General features: G+C 34.2%; 4 protein-coding genes across 4 annotated transcripts in view; 2 read left to right on the top strand and 2 right to left on the bottom strand.

Annotated features, from left to right (window-relative positions):
• The first annotated feature begins 75 nt into the window (after window positions 1–75).
• On the top strand, window positions 76–8,746 carry LOC134281868 (clathrin heavy chain linker domain-containing protein 1-like). Its single transcript, XM_062764308.1, has 10 exons — window positions 76–173; window positions 414–596; window positions 784–971; window positions 1,985–2,130; window positions 2,252–2,584; window positions 2,893–3,135; window positions 6,866–7,040; window positions 7,685–7,870; window positions 8,051–8,250; window positions 8,350–8,746. The coding sequence occupies exons 1-10, from the start codon at window positions 171–173 to the stop codon at window positions 8,565–8,567; spliced, it is 1,875 nt and encodes a 624-aa protein (XP_062620292.1). The 5' UTR covers window positions 76–170; the 3' UTR covers window positions 8,568–8,746.
• Window positions 8,747–9,349: 603 nt separating this feature from the next.
• LOC134281879 (uncharacterized) lies at window positions 9,350–12,954 on the top strand. The gene is made up of 3 exons (XM_062764319.1): window positions 9,350–9,852; window positions 11,067–11,155; window positions 12,129–12,954. Exons 1-3 carry the CDS (start codon window positions 9,681–9,683, stop codon window positions 12,543–12,545), a joined length of 678 nt encoding a protein of 225 aa, XP_062620303.1. The 5' UTR covers window positions 9,350–9,680; the 3' UTR covers window positions 12,546–12,954.
• Window positions 12,955–13,788: 834 nt separating this feature from the next.
• On the bottom strand, window positions 13,789–18,370 carry LOC134281847 (uncharacterized). The gene is made up of 3 exons (XM_062764288.1): window positions 17,498–18,370; window positions 15,730–15,943; window positions 13,789–14,253 (listed from the first exon to the last, which is right to left on the bottom strand). Exons 1-3 carry the CDS (start codon window positions 17,695–17,697, stop codon window positions 14,128–14,130), a joined length of 540 nt encoding a protein of 179 aa, XP_062620272.1. The 5' UTR covers window positions 17,698–18,370; the 3' UTR covers window positions 13,789–14,127.
• A 183-nt stretch (window positions 18,371–18,553) lies between these two features.
• LOC134281857 (presenilin-1-like) overlaps window positions 18,554–19,921 on the bottom strand; it is an 8,483-nt gene continuing 7,115 nt past the window's right edge. Inside the window, exons 10-11 of the mRNA XM_062764299.1 lie at window positions 19,669–19,781; window positions 18,554–19,174 (exon numbers count right to left, since the gene is read on the bottom strand). Of these exons, the coding sequence (XP_062620283.1) occupies window positions 19,019–19,174; window positions 19,669–19,781 (269 nt within the window). The 3' untranslated portion in view covers window positions 18,554–19,018. The remainder of the gene's footprint in view (window positions 19,175–19,668; window positions 19,782–19,921) is intronic.

Here is a 19,921-nt window from a genome sequence, read left to right as displayed (position 1 = left end):
CACAATTTTGTAAATAAATTGTTTTGACAGAATTTTTCGATTAAGTTGATTCTTCCTCCTTATAAATCAATTTTATCCGAAAGCAGTTTGTCCTTAAAGATAGAAAAATTACGTCACATCCTGCCTACCACTTGTTTAAATATGGTGGACAGTGGATAGTGAAAACCAAAATGGTGCGTCTTATATTTCATTATTTTATTTTTTGTGACTTAATTAGCATTTGATTTTTTTATATACAATATTTTTTTTTCTTAAGAGCAACAGAAAGAATGATGTAATGAATGCTGTTAAAGAAAAAATGAAGGATTTCATTTGTAGAATACCTTTGGCTTTCATTTTATTTGGATATAAAAAAAATTTCTGATTCAAATATTTTGAATTGCATAGGTTACACTTGTTTGTTTCGTTTGCAGAGTCAGGTATCTAGTCGTGCATCAACACCTGGGGGTTATCCTAAAGTTCCTCCTATCATCACCAATGAATGTGATCGTGTTTTCCTGTCTGACTTAAATGAATACATTGAAGATGAAATAAAGAAAGTGAGCAGTGAGGAGGCCGAGCAGAGATACATAATATACAGGAATGCATTCAACAAGGTTAGAAAAAATAAGCATAAATTAGATAATTTGGTGTGTGTGTGTGTGTGTATGAAATCTTATTTTGATGTTACTTTTATATTTTTTTTACATAGTTTAATTGATTTAAGTGAGAGAGATCTGTATTTTGAGGTTAACAACAAGTTAAAGTTAAGAACTTCAGAACTGATTTTTAAATTGCTTTCAGATCATTGAGTATGTAACAGCATATAAGCCATTACTAACTTCCATCAAGAAGGAATATGAGTACACTATTGATTCAATCAGAAAGGGACAACGAGAGACTGAATATCTAAATGGCAAATTGAAAGCAATGGCCTCTGAACCATCTACCATCAGAAATTACAAAAAGAGAGCTGATGAACTAGAAGAGAGGTATCTGTTGAACTTTGACCATGAGCTTAATTGGTTATCAAAATGTAGAAAGACCTTAGCATTCTCTCTGTATAGCGAACTCAATAAAAGCCGAAATAACGTTAATCTGTGATTCTTCCCCAGGGAGATGTGCTGGAGGCAATTAATGTCCGCAGTTTTGAGGGAAGGATCTTAAAATTTACTGGGTTTAAATTATAGGTAGAATACTAATTATTTAGAAGCCTTTGCCCCCCTCCCCCCTTTTTTTTGGGGGGGGGGTCCAAAAAAAAGAAAAGAAAAGGAAATTAATTATAGTAAAGTAATTCTTCAATAGAATGAGCTGCCTTTCAATTTTTTACGTAATTCAATTTCAAAGTATTTTTTCTTAGTACAAATTGACCTTGGGTAGTTGTGGAAGTACCGCGTCGAAATATAGATAAAAGGGTACCAAATTTCCGGAAGGTTACATCATTTCCTGGTTGAACAAGATGGAGATGAGTACTGAATGGGTAGAGGTTACCCGATTGGCTATGTAAACATTTTCATTTTAAAGTGAATATTTTCTTTTGATTTTTTTTCTTATTTTCTTCAGTCCAACTTTTTTTTTATATAAATTCTGGTACCAGTGCCTCTGGCATTTTACGTATTTTGTAAAAAATAAATATTTTGACAGAAACTTTTTAGGGCATAGGGGACTACTTCCTGGGGTAGAAGTTTATTTTTTCTTTAACTAAGAAAGGTAAAAACTTATTATCCACCCCCAGAAGTCTGCTGCCGTAAATTGTCTTGCCAGTGTTTTGGGAATATGGGTGATTTGCATCAATTACACTTTTACTGACTCCATCGCTGTAGAAACCTGGACGAGATTTCTTGGCATGGTCATACTAAAGTTGTACATGTAGCATAGGCAGCTTTTTGATTGAAATATGAGTTTAACATTAGCATATATATGTGCAAGGTACATGTGTATTACTTTTTAAATTAAAATCCCCTATTTTTATTCATATCAACTAATTTCAATGGATTTTTTTAAGGATTGCTATAATTGAAAAGGACAATGAGAAACTCGAACAACAATTACAGGAACTGAAATCTAAGAGACAAAAGAGAGAGGAATTGGAAAGGGAAGTTGCAGAACCTCCTAAGAGAGAACTGAAAAAAGACAGAAGACTTATACCAGGTCAGGCTGTTTGCTAAATAAAATAAAATGATTGGAAATGATCAAAATTTATGGAAACAATTAAATTTTTCTCACCAGAAAAGCATTTATAATACTGACTAATTTTCACTCTTTATTGTAGGATTATCATTGGAGGAGGCTACTGATTTAAATCTGCTTTATAAGAATTTGGATATATTGGATCGACAGCTGAAGGATTTAAACATAAGTTTTAGGACTAGATATGTGCCTAAATCTCAGAAAGTAGACTTTAAAAACAAGCTAGATACCAAAGTGAATACCAGAGATCAATTGTTACGTCAGGGTCTGATCTACAGAGCCAAGAGATACAGACTTAAAATAGCACTTGAGGCTGCTCAGGCTTACAACCGCTTCAAACCGCCACATCAAACTGTCGGGGATGCTGTAACATTTGCTATTGCACAGGCTACTGGACTCCAAGTTCAAGAGAAAGGTAGAGTTTATTTTAAAGCTGCTGTTTTATGTTATTTGTACATTTTGGGTTATGAGAATCTCATAATTATATTTATATGAACACATTTTTAAAAAAAATCATAATTGAGCAATTTCCACATTCCATTGCATATACCTAAAATGATGGGTTATTTCCTTCTGTATAACATGATGAGGTTGTTTTCCTTAAGTATTTTTCTAAGATAATCATATTTTAATACATGTATTACAATTATTACATGTATCAGAACTCAGAACTATTTTTAGACAAAGTCACACCTGTATTTTTTTTAATGTTAATTTACACAGAAGCAGGGCAGGAACAGAATCAGGGGGAGGGAGAGAAAAGAGACGGTTCCCCGAGCGCCACCACTACCACCACATTCGAAGATGATGACCCCAACAAGGAGAAGGAGGCAGAAATGATGCTGGAATACATCGAGAAGTTCAATGAACTGTTTGAGGATGGGAAGTATGAGGAGGCAGCCATTCACGCTGCTAACAGTCCGAAAGGAATCCTCAGGACTTCCGCCACCCTAGCCAAGTTCAGAGGTAAGGGAATTCTACAAACCTAATAAGAATGTCAGTTTGAATGGATAAGAGCAATGTATATCCAATAGGGACATGGACACAGTATCAGCTAAAATTTTCAAAGAACTATATGCGGTATTAACCAACATTTGCCCCCCAAAATCAAACTTTGATGGAGTAATATTTAATTAAGTCCTTAAACAGGGGAGTATATGCTGACTTCAAAGCACAGAATAATTTCATAAGTAATGACGTCATATGTACGTAATGACGTCACAAATATGACGTAATTTCAGTTTTTTATGAATTTTGCAGAAAAATGTACATATTTCGTCGATATTTTAAATAAAAGTCACCGAGCGCATGTGTGTTCAGGATAAATATTTTGATATAATGTGTAGAATGATAATATCAATGAAATATGTCAATATTGTTCCTGAACACACATGCGCTCTATAAATTTTAAAGCTTAAATTGTTGAAATTTTGTCCATTTTGTCCTCTTTCTGGAAAAGGATATAAAATCGGATTAGTTTGTGACGTCATAAAAACAGAAATTGTGAATACACTGCTCTGGAACTATAATATTTTCTGTTAACTTATATTTCTCGTACAATTTATTGAATTCAGCACATTTCAGGAAGTTTTCAAAATTTGACTTTTGTGGGGGCAAACATATGCAATATACCGCATATAGTTCTTTATTCATCCATTTTTACAAATATTTAATTAAGTTTTGTCCTATGTTCATCGAAAATTTGAATCTCGACAAGAAAATTTGAATCTCAGTTGTCGAGATTTAAGACAGATTTAGAGCTCCAAACCTTTGTAATTTTTATCTTTGGTACATGAAAAAATTCTGAGTCATAACTCATAACATTACCTCTTCTGCATATAAAAACATTTTGAATGTTCACTTGCTATAGTAGTATAAAGACGATTGATGAAAAAGGGGAGTGAAATGCCTATAGAGCAACAAACATAAAGGTGGAAAGTATATCAAAATTTTCTCTTATATTTCCTATTCAAACTTTATGGAAAATTTCTACAGTTAGTAAAATTCTCACAAAGATTGAAATTATTTGCTTATGAACTACCATTTATACACTAAAGAGGGTGAAAAGGATCATTTTACACTATTTTCGAAATGAATGGGTCTTCTCTCCAAATTTTGAAATTTAATCCTTTTGCATAAAAATATACATTTTCTGGTTAACAAAATCAAGGAACAAAGATCCACTCTACCTTTAATATTTTATTTTATGATAAAATATCTTTCTGAGAAATACTTGAAGTCCATAAAGTCAAGTGTTTGTTATTTCACAACCAAGATTAAAATGCCACCATGTAGCTTTGTGGTAAGTGTGATAATCTCAAAGCAATATGATACTCAGGATTTTTATTGCTAGGGTTTGAATCCAAAAAAAAAAAAATCACATTATTTCTTTAATAAAGGAATAATTTTTCTCAGAAATTTTAACTCAAAAAAGTTTTGACACTATAAATTTTTAGTGATATTCAGTTTTTAGCAATCTCTGAGCATCCTCACTAAAAATTCTGCTTATATGGTACTAATTAATTCACAATGTCAATATGATTTTAATATATCTGAAGCTGAGACTACACACCTTGTTCACCCATCTTCTTAAGATTTTAATAATTATTTCCATTTAATTGACCTTGTATGGTACAGTACAACTGGGAATATATTTTACTATCTTTAAGCAGCCTTTTTAAAGGCTTTAGCCAAAACACTATTAGATAATACATTGCAAACAATTTACTTTTGTATTAATTTAGCAATCAATCTTCGCCTTTCATTTATTAATAGTAACAAAAATAGTTAAAACTGCATAATTCTAAAAGCATGCATTATTGCATTTTATGCTCAATCCACAGAGCTGCCAACCCTTACGATTTTGGTGTAAGGCGTACGAAATCAGCATCTTAAATACGCCTTACGATTTCTCTTTATATTCTTCCGATTTCCGGTTTTTCTCGTTCAAAGTTTATAATACCGGTATTTTCATAGCTGGCAGTCTATAGTTTCTACTATTATAATACATTCATAATTCTTACAATGCTTTCTTGTATCATCGTTTCGGTTTTAGAAGGCCGATCACATTCATGTCAATGTTTTAGAGTAAAGAAGATGAAAACATGCCTCAGATTGCATGTCCATTTACAAAAAAATCTTCAGCAGCAGGGGGCCTAGGTGGTCCCTAGACCCCGCCTTACTATTTGTCATTTCAGAATGTTGGCAGCTCTGAATCCATGATCTACAAGATGTTTATATATTGCAGTTTGCTGCAGCAATATTTTGTGGAGTCAAAAATTTTAGTCAGGATCAGAGTGCAAACAGACAATTCTTTATAAAGATTATACTCATGCAAACTTTTGGGGTTTCTAAAGGTTGACTATTGCTGTGCTGCAATAAATGCAACAAACTAATCAGATACTCAGTATAACACAGGGCATTTAATTATGAAATCAGAATGTCAGTAAGTCAATCGGCCATCCCAGAATGCAACAGTGCAGTGAGAATTTCTTTTAGTTTTGAGCTTGGTTGGGTACAAATGTTTTACTTAATGATATTTAAATCCACCCGATTGTTATCTGCATGTAGATTTATAACAGCTAGCCTTTTAAATTTTAAAGAACAATAGTTATAAGTAAAATGCCATATGCATGCAGCTATCGCAAATCACATTGATCTGAATTACTGCTGTATGTGTAAAGTAACTGTGAGATAGACCAGTTTAGTTGATTGGAAAATGCACCTTGCAGTATTGATTTCTGGGTGCAGGCCTGTATGGATTAATAGAGTAAGAGTTGCTTCAATATTTCTCCTATTTTATTGTTTTCAGATGAGAAAGACGGTGGGTATTTGTTCATGCTATTTAATCCTCTCAACTTTGTTTTACGTCAACCAGTTTTAAATGCACAAGCTAACTTAGTAGTCACATTAAATTTCCTATCAAGGATTGTTTGAAACAACTAAGGTATGGTTTTTACAAAAAAGAATCTTTCAAAAGCCTGACATTTCTTGTAATGAGCTAGAAATTTTGTTTAAATATAGGTGTAAAACCAAGAACACCTTTTAAAACTTAGATGAGGGCTAACTTCTGGATATTTAAAGATATGTTTAGTGTAATGCACATTGCACAGTATCAAGAACTGTGAAATGAACACTTTTAATTTATATGGCTTGACCTAAAAGGAGAAAAAAACCTCAAATGTGTGATTATCAAAATTAATCTGTCACTTTCCTCCAGATTTTTTTATTTCACAGTTAATGCTTTTAAATGCAGTACTTGTTGTTTAAATGTACATGACTGTACAATTCAATTTGGGTATCTTGAAAACTGATGTGTGGAAAATAACAGTGTTGTCTAGATATGCTGAGTTTCTTGTCTTGACACAGTTAGAAATCAAACTTTAATAACTTAAACTCAAATATCTCATCAATTCTGTCAATCCCACCAAGTTCAAGATACTGAAGTTAATGTCTCTGTGACAGGTAGCTTACAGTTATATTTTATCTCCAATGTTTTGCATGAGCTGAGAAATAAAAATTATAGAACTTACAAAAAAAAGCAGGCAACTGTATATGTTTGAAAGCCCAAAATTAAATGAATGCTATAATTTAATAAATATTTGTCATGATTGCTAGATTATAAATACAATGCAGAATATAACTTGTAATGGATTAGGAATACACCGGCCTGTAGACTGCTGTAAACTGTTTGTAGATGTGAAGGTTAGACTGACCCACCGCTCTCCTCTCCTGGCCTTCTGTGATGCTATCATGGCCTCTGTAGCAGCTGTGGGGACCAAGCCAGCAAGTGGACTCTCTACAGAATGTGTGGAGTGTGCCTTAAATGAAAACCGACTAGATCTCTTGTCTCATTGGATATCACAGGATAGGTATGTGGAATTTTTAAAAAAAGTTTTTGAACATATATTGATACATTCAAATTTTTAATGCAATAAAGAGGTTAGCACAGTCAAGATTTAGCCATACACTTGACTGTGCCATGTATTGTATTTAGGAATGATTTATTAATGATATTTTTGAATTAAAGCGATTTTGTTTGCTCCAATACCACTAAAATACAAAGCTTACTTTATACATGTTATATACATGCATGTATAATTCTAAAGTAATGACAAGAAGGAAAACTTGTTACCTTTTAAGGAATAATTTGAAAATAAAGTAAAGATAGACTTTTCCCTGTCCAATTTATTAGCTATGTGCATGGTCACAAACTATCTGCAAAAAATTGTCAGAGCAAATTTAAAGTGCGTTGAAAAAATTCTGAATTATCCATGCAATTTTCTTTCTGTGGAATTGGAGTGAAATTGTGATTGCATGGAAATCTGGCCCTATGGATAAAAGCACATTTTCAGTACACCATTTTAAAAATATTGCTGTCTGCTGTTTAGTATAAAACTGGTATATAGAAAACATAAATGTCTTTATGCTAGCTTCATACATGTAGTTCATGATACTTAGCTATTTTAGATTACTTCTAAATCTTAGTCTAGCTAGTTCTTTCTTTTGTGCCTAGACTGATGTTGAGTCATCAGATTGGAGACTTGATTAGTAAACACTGTAGCTGTAAGGTACCTTGTAAATGTGGCTGCCAGGCCCTAGCTCAGAACGTCTACTCCAAACTCCATCTTCATCACCAGGCCATTATCTGTCTCCTTAAGCAGGGCAGGGTCCATGCAGGAATTGAGTATGCCAAACACAAGTAAGCAATCTACTAAGTCTTCCAGGCTTATAACATGTAAATCTCTTAGAGTGAAACATTAAAAATGAATTTTCAACAGTTTACATATCCAAAATCTTATGTTATTGCGATAACAGTAAGTTTGAAGTGATTTTTTTTTTTTGCTAATCATGTAAAGTAAAATTTGACTTTTTGTTGCAGGTCTCCTTTTACAAAGGAAATGTATGTTGAGGTGTTAAGGATGTGTCCATCTTTACAACTTATGCAAGCCCTTGTAGCGGAGGATGACCAAGGATCAAGACCTTTACCTATCGGGGTGGTCATTTTAACCGTGCTGGAAAATAATAGCTTTGATCTGGTTTTACCATTTATTCAAGAATTACAAAACACAAATACAGTTGGTAAGAATTGAAAGAATCATATTTTACTTTGTTTGCATTTGTTCACTATAAGGATACCATTAAAACTTTAGATAACAATTTTCAATATATTTTTTGTAGATGATCCAAACACCAGTCTGTTTCATGCAGCAGTACTAGATGACCTTGAGACCAGTGCAGATGAGTGGGACAGTTTGGTGAAGATTTTACAGGACCAGGGTTATGAAGAAACTGCCACCACCGTTTTGTCCACCATCACTGTAATGGCTGCAATGAAAACTGTTCTGTACAAGAGCCTGGCAGACGACAGACCAGACAGTGCTGCCACCCAGGGCTGAATGCACAGTGCTGCCATCTGATGATGGAAAATCCTTCCTTCATAGCTTCCAGAAATGGAGGTTTTCTGTGATATTAGAAACATGCACTGAAAAAGTTAACTTATATGACTGGGCAGTAAAATATTGAGTGTCAGGTGTTTAAATGACATAATTTGATTAAAGATACTGTTACACTTTCATTTGTGTTTATTTGAAGGATTAATTAATTACACTGCAATCAGTTTTTCAGTCCTTCCATCATGATCTTGGTCAACCTAATTTTTGTTCCTTCTTTTCATTAAATGTTATTGGATACACTAAAAAAATTTAATTCATTTGAAACCAGGCTCATTTAATTCTAAAGTACTTGATATTCACCACTTAACTACTTACATCTGAGTTCATCATTATGCAGTCATGTCAATTACATTTCCTTAATGACGCTGTTATATCCGTTTACTTTTTATTAAATTTCAAATTACGCAAGTATTTGTATTTGTTTACAGTATCATGTTTTAGAATGTACTATACAGAAAATTACAAACATTTGGTGTCATTACTAGTTATAACTATGCGTTTATTTTTTTTTTATCCAAATTAAATGTTGCAACCATTGAGGAGCGTAGAGCCATTATTAACGGTGATCAGTTTATATCCATGTATTATGATTTACATGTATATAAAAAGCGTATTCTGGCAATAAACAACAATAGAATAGCTGTATATTTATAAACATGATATTGACAAGTAAGTAAATTTGCTGTTAAAGGAAATAAGTTGTACAAGTCACGTGATTTTTTCCGGAAGTTGATAAGGATGAGACGCGGGGGTTATTTGATGGAAAACTCGGGTCATGTTCAAGTGTTCAGTCCTTAGTTGAGCGCTGTATTAAAGACGCAGCAGTCATTTTAGTGACCGTATCGCACGTCCTCCTTATTTTAAATCTTAACAATTGTCTGGAAATAAACTGGAAATAAACCAAAGTTCTCTGGGAATTTTTTCTGGAACAAGTTTGTGATTGATACATACACATTTTTAAAAGGAAATATTTGTTGATGGATGATAATTGTACGGAGTGAAAGGAAGGTATACATGGATAAGTAGAAGGAAGTGATAATCCGCTCACATCACAACATGGCTGAAGATCCCTCAGCCACAGAGGCTAGCAGGGCCCCCCAAAAGATCAAAGTTACCGCCGTGGGCGACAGTGGCGTCGGCAAAACCTGTATGTTGATGACGTTTGCCAACAAAGAATTTCCGTCCGACGGGAGGATACCATCTCTTTACGAAAGTGGTACTATAAAAGGTAAAGAGCTAAGTTTAAAATATCAGTGTTCATGTAGTACAAAAGAAAAGCGCAAGATAATGATCAACAAGAAATGACACATCATGGAGGAAGTGTCACGTTTTACCGTATGTCACGCTGCCCTCGAGCCAGCTTAGTCTACAGGTTAAAAAGTACACCTAAATGTGTTCATTCTTTAGGGGTTGATTTATAGATAGTGATGGATTAAAAATGTGAGTTCAAAATGGTGCAAGTTTACCTCACAAATTGTTGAAATGATCATTAAAGGTGTTCATTGAGCAAAAACTAGAATTTCATATGCTTGAATATTTTCGACATACTCGTATTCAGCTGTTTGTGCAATTTAAGCATACAAGTAACAGTGGATTCCAACCTTTTCAGCTTCAGAGACGTTATGTTTCTGTACGATTTTCCCCTATCCTCAATACAGGCTTCCTATACTCTAACCTTAATGAAAATAGAAGTTATCTATTCAAAATAGAGAGAAAGAAGTAGGAAACTTACAAGATATAGAGGGAGTTTTAAACATCGTTTGATGATCATTTTATCACCACTCAAAGCCAATCTAGTCTCGACATGTATAACCGCTTTGGGACTTCTCATTTGTGAATACACATGTACTTATTAATACAAGACCTGCAAGTTTATCCAGGAAGAGCTTGATGTAGAAACAAAAATTAAAACGGAAAGGGGCTTTGAGGACTCCAGTAGGCCGATCCAGAGCAAAGCTCTGGTGGGGTTAAGGGGGTCAAAGCCCCGAAATTCGGTGTCAGTGTTTTAAAATATATATTCTCAAGGAAAGGTCTTGTCACAGTTAATACAAATGTAAAGCATGAAAGAGTCAAAAACCAAGACCAAGCTAGGTTGAAATTTGATAAACTTTCGCAAAAGTGGGTCAAACACCAAGGTCAAGGTCAAAGTATCAAATATGTTGGTCTTGCGACAAAGAAATACATATGTGATATCATATAAGCCCTAGCTCTAACCAGTCAAAAGTTATATATGCAAGGTTAACGTTTTTGCAGACAAACAGACGGGCGACCAGGACAAAAAATCTATATACAGCCGAATTCCGATAATGGGGTCATAAAAATTTCTCATGCAAAATTTGCAATTTTTTTTTTGTTTTTTGCATGACCTATATATTTTATTTGTAAAGGGCAGCTCTAATGGCTTATTTTTATCACTACCGACTTGACACTCTTCTGTTTCAGCTGGTAGGAGTGACGCCTACGAAGTTCCGGTGACCATTGAGGTCTGTGATAGCACTTATACTCTAGGATTGACCGACACTATAGGCGAGGTAAGAAATGCTCTACACAGGAGAAAAACTAAGTGGCGTGAAACCTTCCGCATTACATCAGCATTGACGCGTGATATGTAATTCCTCCATCGTCAACTGATGTTAATTAAGATAGCTAATTTGCTGTTTTAAGAATCATACCGGGTACATTGGAAAGTTGATTTTAAAAAGCGCCTTTATACCGGTAGCTCACCTGATCTGAAAGCTCAAATAAGTTTTTTTTTTCTCAATGATTATTCATCGACTAAAATTCACAGAGCTAAATATATGGGTGTACCAATCATGAAAGCAGTTCACAGTTTTACCCAGAAACAAGCATATACTTATGTAGGGAATAATCTTGAAAAAAAAAATCACTGATCCAGCAAAGAAAATTTTACACGAAACTTCTGTTAAATCATGGTTTCGAGGAGGGCCCTGGGGAGGTACCGGTATGTCCACAAAGCATTACATGAATCTTACAATAAAAAAATCTATGAAGGGTTACGTTACAATTGTGTGCGGATCTAGAGGGAAGTGGGGTTCGGAACCCTCACAGGATTTTCAGTTATAAAATTTTCATATAAATTAAAAGAAATTTTCTTTGACCCCGTCCAGAAAGCACAGTCCCGTGGCCATGTAAAATGATAAGGAAGCTTGGAGCAGAAAGAAGAAAGTTGAAGTTTTATCTATTATGTACATTAACACTTCAGTGAATACTTTTAGAGAGAACAAAAAGTACTTTTAATTGTAGTTAAATTGTGTGAAGAAGATAAAGGTCACGGTCTCGAATATTTTGACGCAGCCCCCCCCCCCAAAAAAAACCCCTACCAACACAAACTTACATATATGTGTGTATACACTGTGTTTTTTTTTTAATTATTATTATTGTTTTACTTTTATGTATATTTTGTGTATTTAACAAATCTTTTTTTATTTAATTGTTCTTAGAAAGGAGTTTACAAACTTTGATACGCATTGTTGTTTTTCACAGGATGAGTACCGGAAATTGAGAGAGTTATTCACTAGTGGAACAGATGTGTTTCTCGTGTGTTTCAGTGTAATAGAACCGGAAACACTGGAAAATGTCAAACGGAACTGGCTTACAGAAATACGGATATTGTCTCCCAAGGCTTCTTATATTTTAGTAGGAACAAAAACAGACATGAGAAACAATTCAGACGTTATAAATCAGCTGAAGGAGAAAAATAAACGACCAATTTCATTACAGGATGGCATCAAATTCGCCAATGCTAATGGCGCAAAAACCTACGTAGAATGTTCGGCAATGAATAAAGCTGGACTGGAAAACGTTTTCGAACAATGTGTAATGGCGGCCACCAATAGACAACCTATCAAATTAAAAGACAAAAATAAAGACAAACAGAATCAACCATGTGCAATCTCATAACATATCGAAGTTTCTTTTGCAGTAGACTGTTTTCTAGAATTCTTGTTTGTCCGTGTTCGGTCGATATTCTCGCTGTCACTGAATTCGGAGGATAATTCTCAGCAGCCAGTCCTCAAGAAATTAAAAAAGAAAATATTTAAAGAGTTATATTAAATGATAACAGATAACTGTGGATTTATCCATAGATTCAGTTTTAGAGAAAACCACCCGGCCTCAAGAACATATCACATCCTTAAAACTAACTGCATTAAGAAATCCACATTGCTTTGTCATATTCATGTCTTATTTTTCTTATATTTAGATTTCTTAAGGTGTATAGATTATGTTCTCCAGTTTTCATTTCTTTGTAATATATATAAGTATGAATTTTAATGCAGTCAGATATTCTATATAATAGTAACTACTAGAATTCGCTCTGCTGTTTATTTTTTTTCTTCTACGCAAAGCTTTGTCACCATGTTTGTGCAAAAGCGATCTTTTATTTTTGGGGTATTGCTTTTACAGTGAAATATATAATATTTTGATAAAAAGTAAACAGAAGGTGGGATGGATAGGTGGGTCATTGTAAGACTTCAAAGTTTACTGGTTTCCAAATTCTATTTTGTATTTACATAAATATACTGATAACTCGAGGTGCGGACTGCTTAATACCGCCCCTTTGGATCCGCGCCTTTTTTGCAATAAAATTCTGGTCTCGTCGTCAGACTTGCCGATTTTTAAAACAGCCACATTTCTACTTGGTAAAGATTTGCTCTGTACTGTATTTTTGGATGAAGTTATTCTTAAGGGGAGAACGGTACGATTACTAGATGTTTACAAGAAGTTATATAGTTGCATATCATAAATTGATGCTGTTGTTACATTAAGACAAAAATACACTATAATTTACATTCTGTTAATTAATGAAAACTTTTTAATTACTTCCCATGTAAGCGGGAAAAGACCGTCTTACGGTTCGAAAATTCTGCATGAAAGTTATACCATAGCTCAAAAAGTTAAATTGCCCATTTTTACTCACAACTTTTCATTTGAATACCTCATATCAAAATTTTACAATCAAGTCAAAACTTTTGATATATGAGCACTCCCGGAAGGAAAAACAACTGTATTCATTTTCCGGGCGGGCTACTTTGTAACACTGATGTAATTTTTTTCAGCTCAAGTTTACATGTTTGGTTTTGATATGACCAAAAAGGAAGATGACTCGAAGAACATTTCTTTTTTTTGAAAACCTAGAAATATATTGTTGTTTTATTTTACTTTATTTCTGATGAACTGCAACCATATCTAATTTTTTGCAGAAAACGTCCGAATACATATAAAAATAGTCAAATTGAGAGAGAAGAAACACGACTTCATTGCTATAACTTAATGGTATAAAATACTCACATAATTAAACAAACTTCGATCTATGATTACATTCAGTCTTGAGTGAGAATTATGTTTGTAAAAAAAGAAAAGTTCACAATAAATATACAACTGAAAATGCGCCTTCTATGAGAATGCGCACTGCAAATACATGTACAGAAGTACAGGTTTACATGCAGCTTCACTATAAGCTATCAAGGCAGCATTACAATATCTAGGTTGCCTGTGGTATATTAGACTTGATGAATTCGTACAGTAGGCGGTAATTCTCTTGCAATGTCTCTGTATATCGTTCGTCTAAAACAAGATGTAAGGAGTTCATAAAACATTCCTCCAGGTCCTGAAAGAGAGGAATCAAGTTCACCATCAAACAGAGGAATCAACAAATCAAGTTCACCATCAAACAGAGAAATCACCATTAAAAAGTTAGAAATCAAGCACACCATCAACTATTTAGGAAGCAAATCTTATATCAATGGAACATGTATGACTTTGAAAAAGGACACGTTAAACTCCACTGAAAAACGCATTATTATAGTGTATTGACATGTATAAATATAAATACGTGAACTAAGGTAAAGGAAATGTTTATTTATTGTTGGAACATGCATTGAATTTTAAGAACGAACATATCTCTTAAGAGTAACAAAATACCGGTATTTAAATGGAGTAGCCATTACCTTATCTTACATTCATTGGGTCATTTGTGACATACATGTATTTTCAACAAACGCAGCCCTTTTCTTCCCCGTAAATACCCATGTTACCTTTCGATCGTGTTGACAAGAACTTACGGCTTGAAATGACTGTATAGCTTTACCTGCAGATTTTAACTTAGGTAATTAATGTGTCAGTCAATTATAAAGAAGTTACATTTGTTATTAAACAATTCCAGCTAACCAAATATTCCTTTAATGTTGACCCAGTATATACTTATTTTTATTACATATTGTATATATGATTCACCGAAAATGAATGATGCAAACTCATTCAGCAGGCTATGCCATCATTTTAATTTAAAAATTCTTAAATCTGTTTTAGATTCAATGTAGAAAAACAAAATCAAGACGCGTATATAAATCGATTTTGAAAAACTGGACAGGGTTATTATACTTTTAAAAATGACAACATACCTAAGACAAATCCTTGACTACCCCCCCCCCCTCCAAAAAAGAGAAAAGTATTGTATTAGGGGGAGGAGTGTTAGGATATAAAGTCTATCAACAAGTGGGGACAAGACATTTAATGAACATTATATACTACATTTACTAGTATCCACCCTGCACCCTCCTCCCGCCTCTCGTACCACATTCTATGTCACATACACATGTTTCGTATACGAGGTTACCCCTACTTATATAAGTACGGGGTACCCCACATACGAAACAAGTGCCTGTGTTCTATGTGACCACCTGAATGGAAGTCCGGTGTAAGCGAAATAAATTTCAAAAACTATACATGTATTTTTACCAATTTGGAATTTCCCAATTTATATTTAGTCCAATATGGAAATATTCATGCAAGTGCTGGAAGCTCACAAGGAAGCAAACATTCTAAAACTGTTGGATCTCGGTCAGACAGAGAGATGGGAATTATTTAATCAATTAACAAATAAGTTTATATCAGGGTCTCTCCTAGGTGAATAATGTAGCCATCTCCAATATTTTAATATGATACTTTCAGGGGAGAAAATATGGAGAGGGATACATTTTTGCGGTCTGTCAGTAATTTTTTTTTTCCGGAGAGCTACAGTTTTGCAGCTATAGATAATTAAACAATAGTATTGGGTGTGACGTTGTATTATGGACTTATTTACCGTTACTAGCTGTGGAGTGAGTTGTTTTCCGGTGTGTTCGATTTCATCAAGCGCTGCGTCTACGTTTTCTAAATTTTGTATGACTTCATCAAACATTCCAAAAATCTGCATAGCGTAGGTCTCGAACTCTAAACTCTCCCTCATTTCTTCTTCAGTGTTTAGTCCTGCTATCATTGGGTATTTTTCTTTGTATTGGGGGTGTTTTTCTAAAAGTCTGAAAAAGAAAAAAAATCGTCGATGTTCCCATTATATCTTGTTCAAGGGGGTCTAATGTCTAAAGACGTATCTAAGATACTGGTACATGTATCTATTCGCATTTCCTGCAATTGCAAACAGGTGAAATATCTTGTGAAACGTTTCAAAATTAACTTACCACCTGTTAACTTAAGACCACTCCCAGATCTAGCTGCAGAACTGTAGCGTTATGGTTTTTATTATAAATTTTGTCTTTGACCATAATGGTCAAATGACAAATACTAGTATTATAAAACCATATACGTGGGGTTCTACGGCTAGCTATCCCATATCATAAGGGTTGTTAGAAGGGGGACCACTACGCACTATCACCTATGTACCTATATAGTTTGGTTTCAGTATTAACTTGTGATAAATTGGGACAGACCCAAACGCTCTCCTTTACCAACTGCTTCAACTGGCCTGTGGACATATACTGGCGGTCATAAGTGAAGACCCCCCTCCCCTCTCTCTCCTCTCGACGTCGTTACCGGTAGGAACTAAGAAAGAGATGGCATTTCATTTGCAGCACTACAAGTACTGTTGGCATGTTTTTGTTATATAGTTTTCAATTGATTTTCTAAAACTAGCATGGTTGTTTTCAAGTAACAGATCGAACATATTGTAAGAAGATAGGAATTTCCTTTTTTGCAAAAAGTGCATCGTCTCCAATCTCTACCCAGAGTTATCGTTCCTGTATACCCTCTGGTGATAGATTCTGGTGATAGACATCGTTTCGAGCTATCTCCCAGAATGGGAGAGGATCGTAAATTTTTGCCGTGGTTTTGCGACGATGCAAAAAGGGGGGACTGAGAGAAAAAGATTTGTCAACGTTTTAAAAGTTCGCTGAAATATTGTTTTAACAGGGAAAATATAAGGAAGTGTTCAATTGCTCTGAATTTGTCCTTAGCAGAGCAATAAAACTGAAAGTTGTCACGATTTATTATTTTAAGTAACTTTCCTGGTGTTTTAATGGAAATATCGGTAATAAACCTGCATTTTCTCTGAATGGGTAAACATAGGAAAGGTATATTTGGATATCAAATATCTTTTGAACAAACATTGTCAAATTTACCACTAAAATAGATTTTAATTCATTCTATCTGCAAAGTTTAAAAGGCTTGGTATAATGGAGAACTTTAACAGTTTGTTTGGATTTAATAATAAGCATGGCCCGTTAATATTCCGACACTATTCATAGGCGTTCCCAGTATAGACATTGAAATCCTTTTCTTTTTTTTTTTTTTTGCTTGTCAGGTTTTTTTGGAGGTACAAAAAAAATTTTCTTACACTTAGCCCCCCCCCCCACTTTCAATTTGCTTCCGACGCCAATGCTATTTTTCCCAGAACCTATGAAACCATCGTGCCAAAAAGGGGGTTTTCTTTGTCATGTATAAGTATTGCATAAAAGTTGTAGGAATAACCATTTAGAAAATTAAAAATCCAACGTGGTGCAAAAACCAAACACAACTTTATACCCTCCCTTTTTTTTACCCCTCCCCCTTCTCTTAAAATCAAGTGGCATTAACGTTACCTGATAAGAGTCTCCTTTGCCGTATCCTCCATCACCCGGGACACGGATTTCCAGCCATTCCGAATATTAAAAATCTGTCGATAATTTGAAAAAGGTAGGCGCGGATCTACAGCTTTTTTGGTGGAAGTAGACTCTGGAAGATTGGTTGACTTTTTCGATTTGCTCTTAGAGCGTTTAAGTTTGGATTTCAGATTGCCCATTTTGCTTTATCAGTCTTTCATTTCCCCTGGTAAGGTCACAGAATTGTAAACCAAAAGAGCAATGGCCTTCCAGGTATCAATAGAAAAGCGGATTTTTACGCGTAGATATATACGATAGAATGACGCCCTTTAATATATATGCACGTTCATTAATCTCAGGGAATGCTATACTAATGAAACACTGCCAAGTCCCTGAATATTCAAAGTCTGCGTTTTTCTTTGCAAATTTCGCCTTCTCAAATAGATAAGTTTCCGACACCAGTAGCAGATTTGGGTTTTGGACTTTCGTTGACTTATACGTCAGACAACATTTCCAATGACCAATTTCAGCTAGTAATCCACTAATAAGTTCTATTCAACCAAATCTGTGCCCCGTTTAATCCTTTTAGTATATATGCATTGTTACGGTTCAGTCTAAAAGTGCGGCCTTTAAACGAAAAAGAATATTGCCAAACATTTTTCCAATGTAGTGTATTCGTACATGTATACCGGTGTATATTCGGCAATTTAAACTCGATAACAAGTTTTGGCAATGGAGACAGAACTTTTGGTAATTTACATCAATAATGAATTTGAACTTTAAAATCAAAGTGTACCGTTCGATTTCACCTGCTGGAAAAAAAAACCTTGTTAAGAAAACCTGTTGATCTTTGCCGCGCTGTGGACAGGTGCCCGTTATAATCCCCTTCCGGGTGATAAATTGTGCACTTCCGTGAGACAAGGTTTAATGGGATGCTCTCCTTAATCTACTTATCACAGGGCATGTTTCAACACTCCTCATTTCCTAATTAATTTGCTGATTATTTTTTTCAGCTAATGTACTTCGAAAATCACAACCAATATCAATGAACACTAATGGAATTTGTCGATTTACTGACGAAATCAAAAACAAAGACATTAATTTGAATGCACAATTGATCTGTTCAAATAAAAAAAAATAATACCAATACTCTAAAAATTCAATGTGGCAAACTGATATTGATCATCACGAACTCAATATTTATTTCTCATCATATAATTTAAATTTCGTACTTCAACGTTTGTACATGTAAGTACTGCTTGCACTTAAACCTATAGCTAAATCTTAAAATAAGAGTGTTTTGCTTTGAGAGCAATTCATGTAATTCAATAGATGAAAACAGTACAAGCATCTCTCAAGAGTATTTAAACTTAATGATACCTTGTTCAATATATATACATATATAACACCAAAAATAAAGTATTTATATTGATAATATTATAAAAGGGATGATATTTATGACAGAACAGAGTTTATGACATAGTTATTGTTGCCCCTCTGTGTGGCCACTGACCACTGATATTAGATGTACACCTGTGATGCAGACAATCGGTCAGCAAATGGCTGCACCAGAAGACTAGTGGTAAAATTAAAAATAAGTCCAAACGTAATGGAGATGGGTAAAGCTGGCAACGCCTTTCTAAAAATAGCAAGCAGCAGAAGCGTGAAACACAGCCCCTGAAAAAAAGGACAAAATATTGGTCAGTGTCAAAACACTAGTCAAAGGAATGGATTATTTTAATCAAGTCAGCAGTTTGTTCAATGAACCAAAATAAAAAAGCTACCATACTATTGTTTGCTTTCAATGATAAAAAAAATATATACAAGTAAGATAGGAGTGTTTAAATTTGATATACAACTGTAACATATAGATTTCTCATAAATCAAGATAGAAAATATACACTGTAGTACATCACTTCCTTCTTGTTTTCCATTTCTCACGATCTAAATTTTGATATTGTACAATAATACACATTCAAATACTCTTGAAACATTTAGCATTTTAAAATCTACAAAAAATGATGTTGAAAAACAATAAAACTAACAACTGAGAATGTAGCAATACAGTTATATCAATGAACAATACAAGTTTTAAGTGTTTTGGCACTTTACATATGGGTTCCTCCCAAGTCAAGAACTGATATACAGATTGATAATAAAGATGTACTTACAATAAGAATGGCTACAAAACAGGCAAGGGTGGTGTTCCAATCTCCATTGGAGGAAGCCTTGCCAACAAGTACACCATAAAATATAAAGTCACCCAGCCCCAACTTCACTCCTCCTGATAAACAAATAGATAAACTGTGTTAAATGCTCACGTGTATGTAATGAGACTGCTGCAGGATACATGCACAATTCTACACTGAATCTGAGCAATAATCGGTAAAGTCTTTGAAGGGGCAACTTCAATTTTCTCTTTTT

Source organism: Saccostrea cucullata, unplaced genomic scaffold (genome assembly GCF_032062105.1).
Source record: "Saccostrea cucullata isolate Sc308-1 unplaced genomic scaffold, CSIRO_AGI_Scuc_v1 ctg675, whole genome shotgun sequence".
NCBI classification, from domain to species: Eukaryota; Metazoa; Mollusca; class Bivalvia; order Ostreida; family Ostreidae; genus Saccostrea; species Saccostrea cuccullata.
The sequence above is the reverse complement of the archived record's forward strand: the minus strand, read 5'-3'. Positions and strand labels throughout refer to the sequence as shown.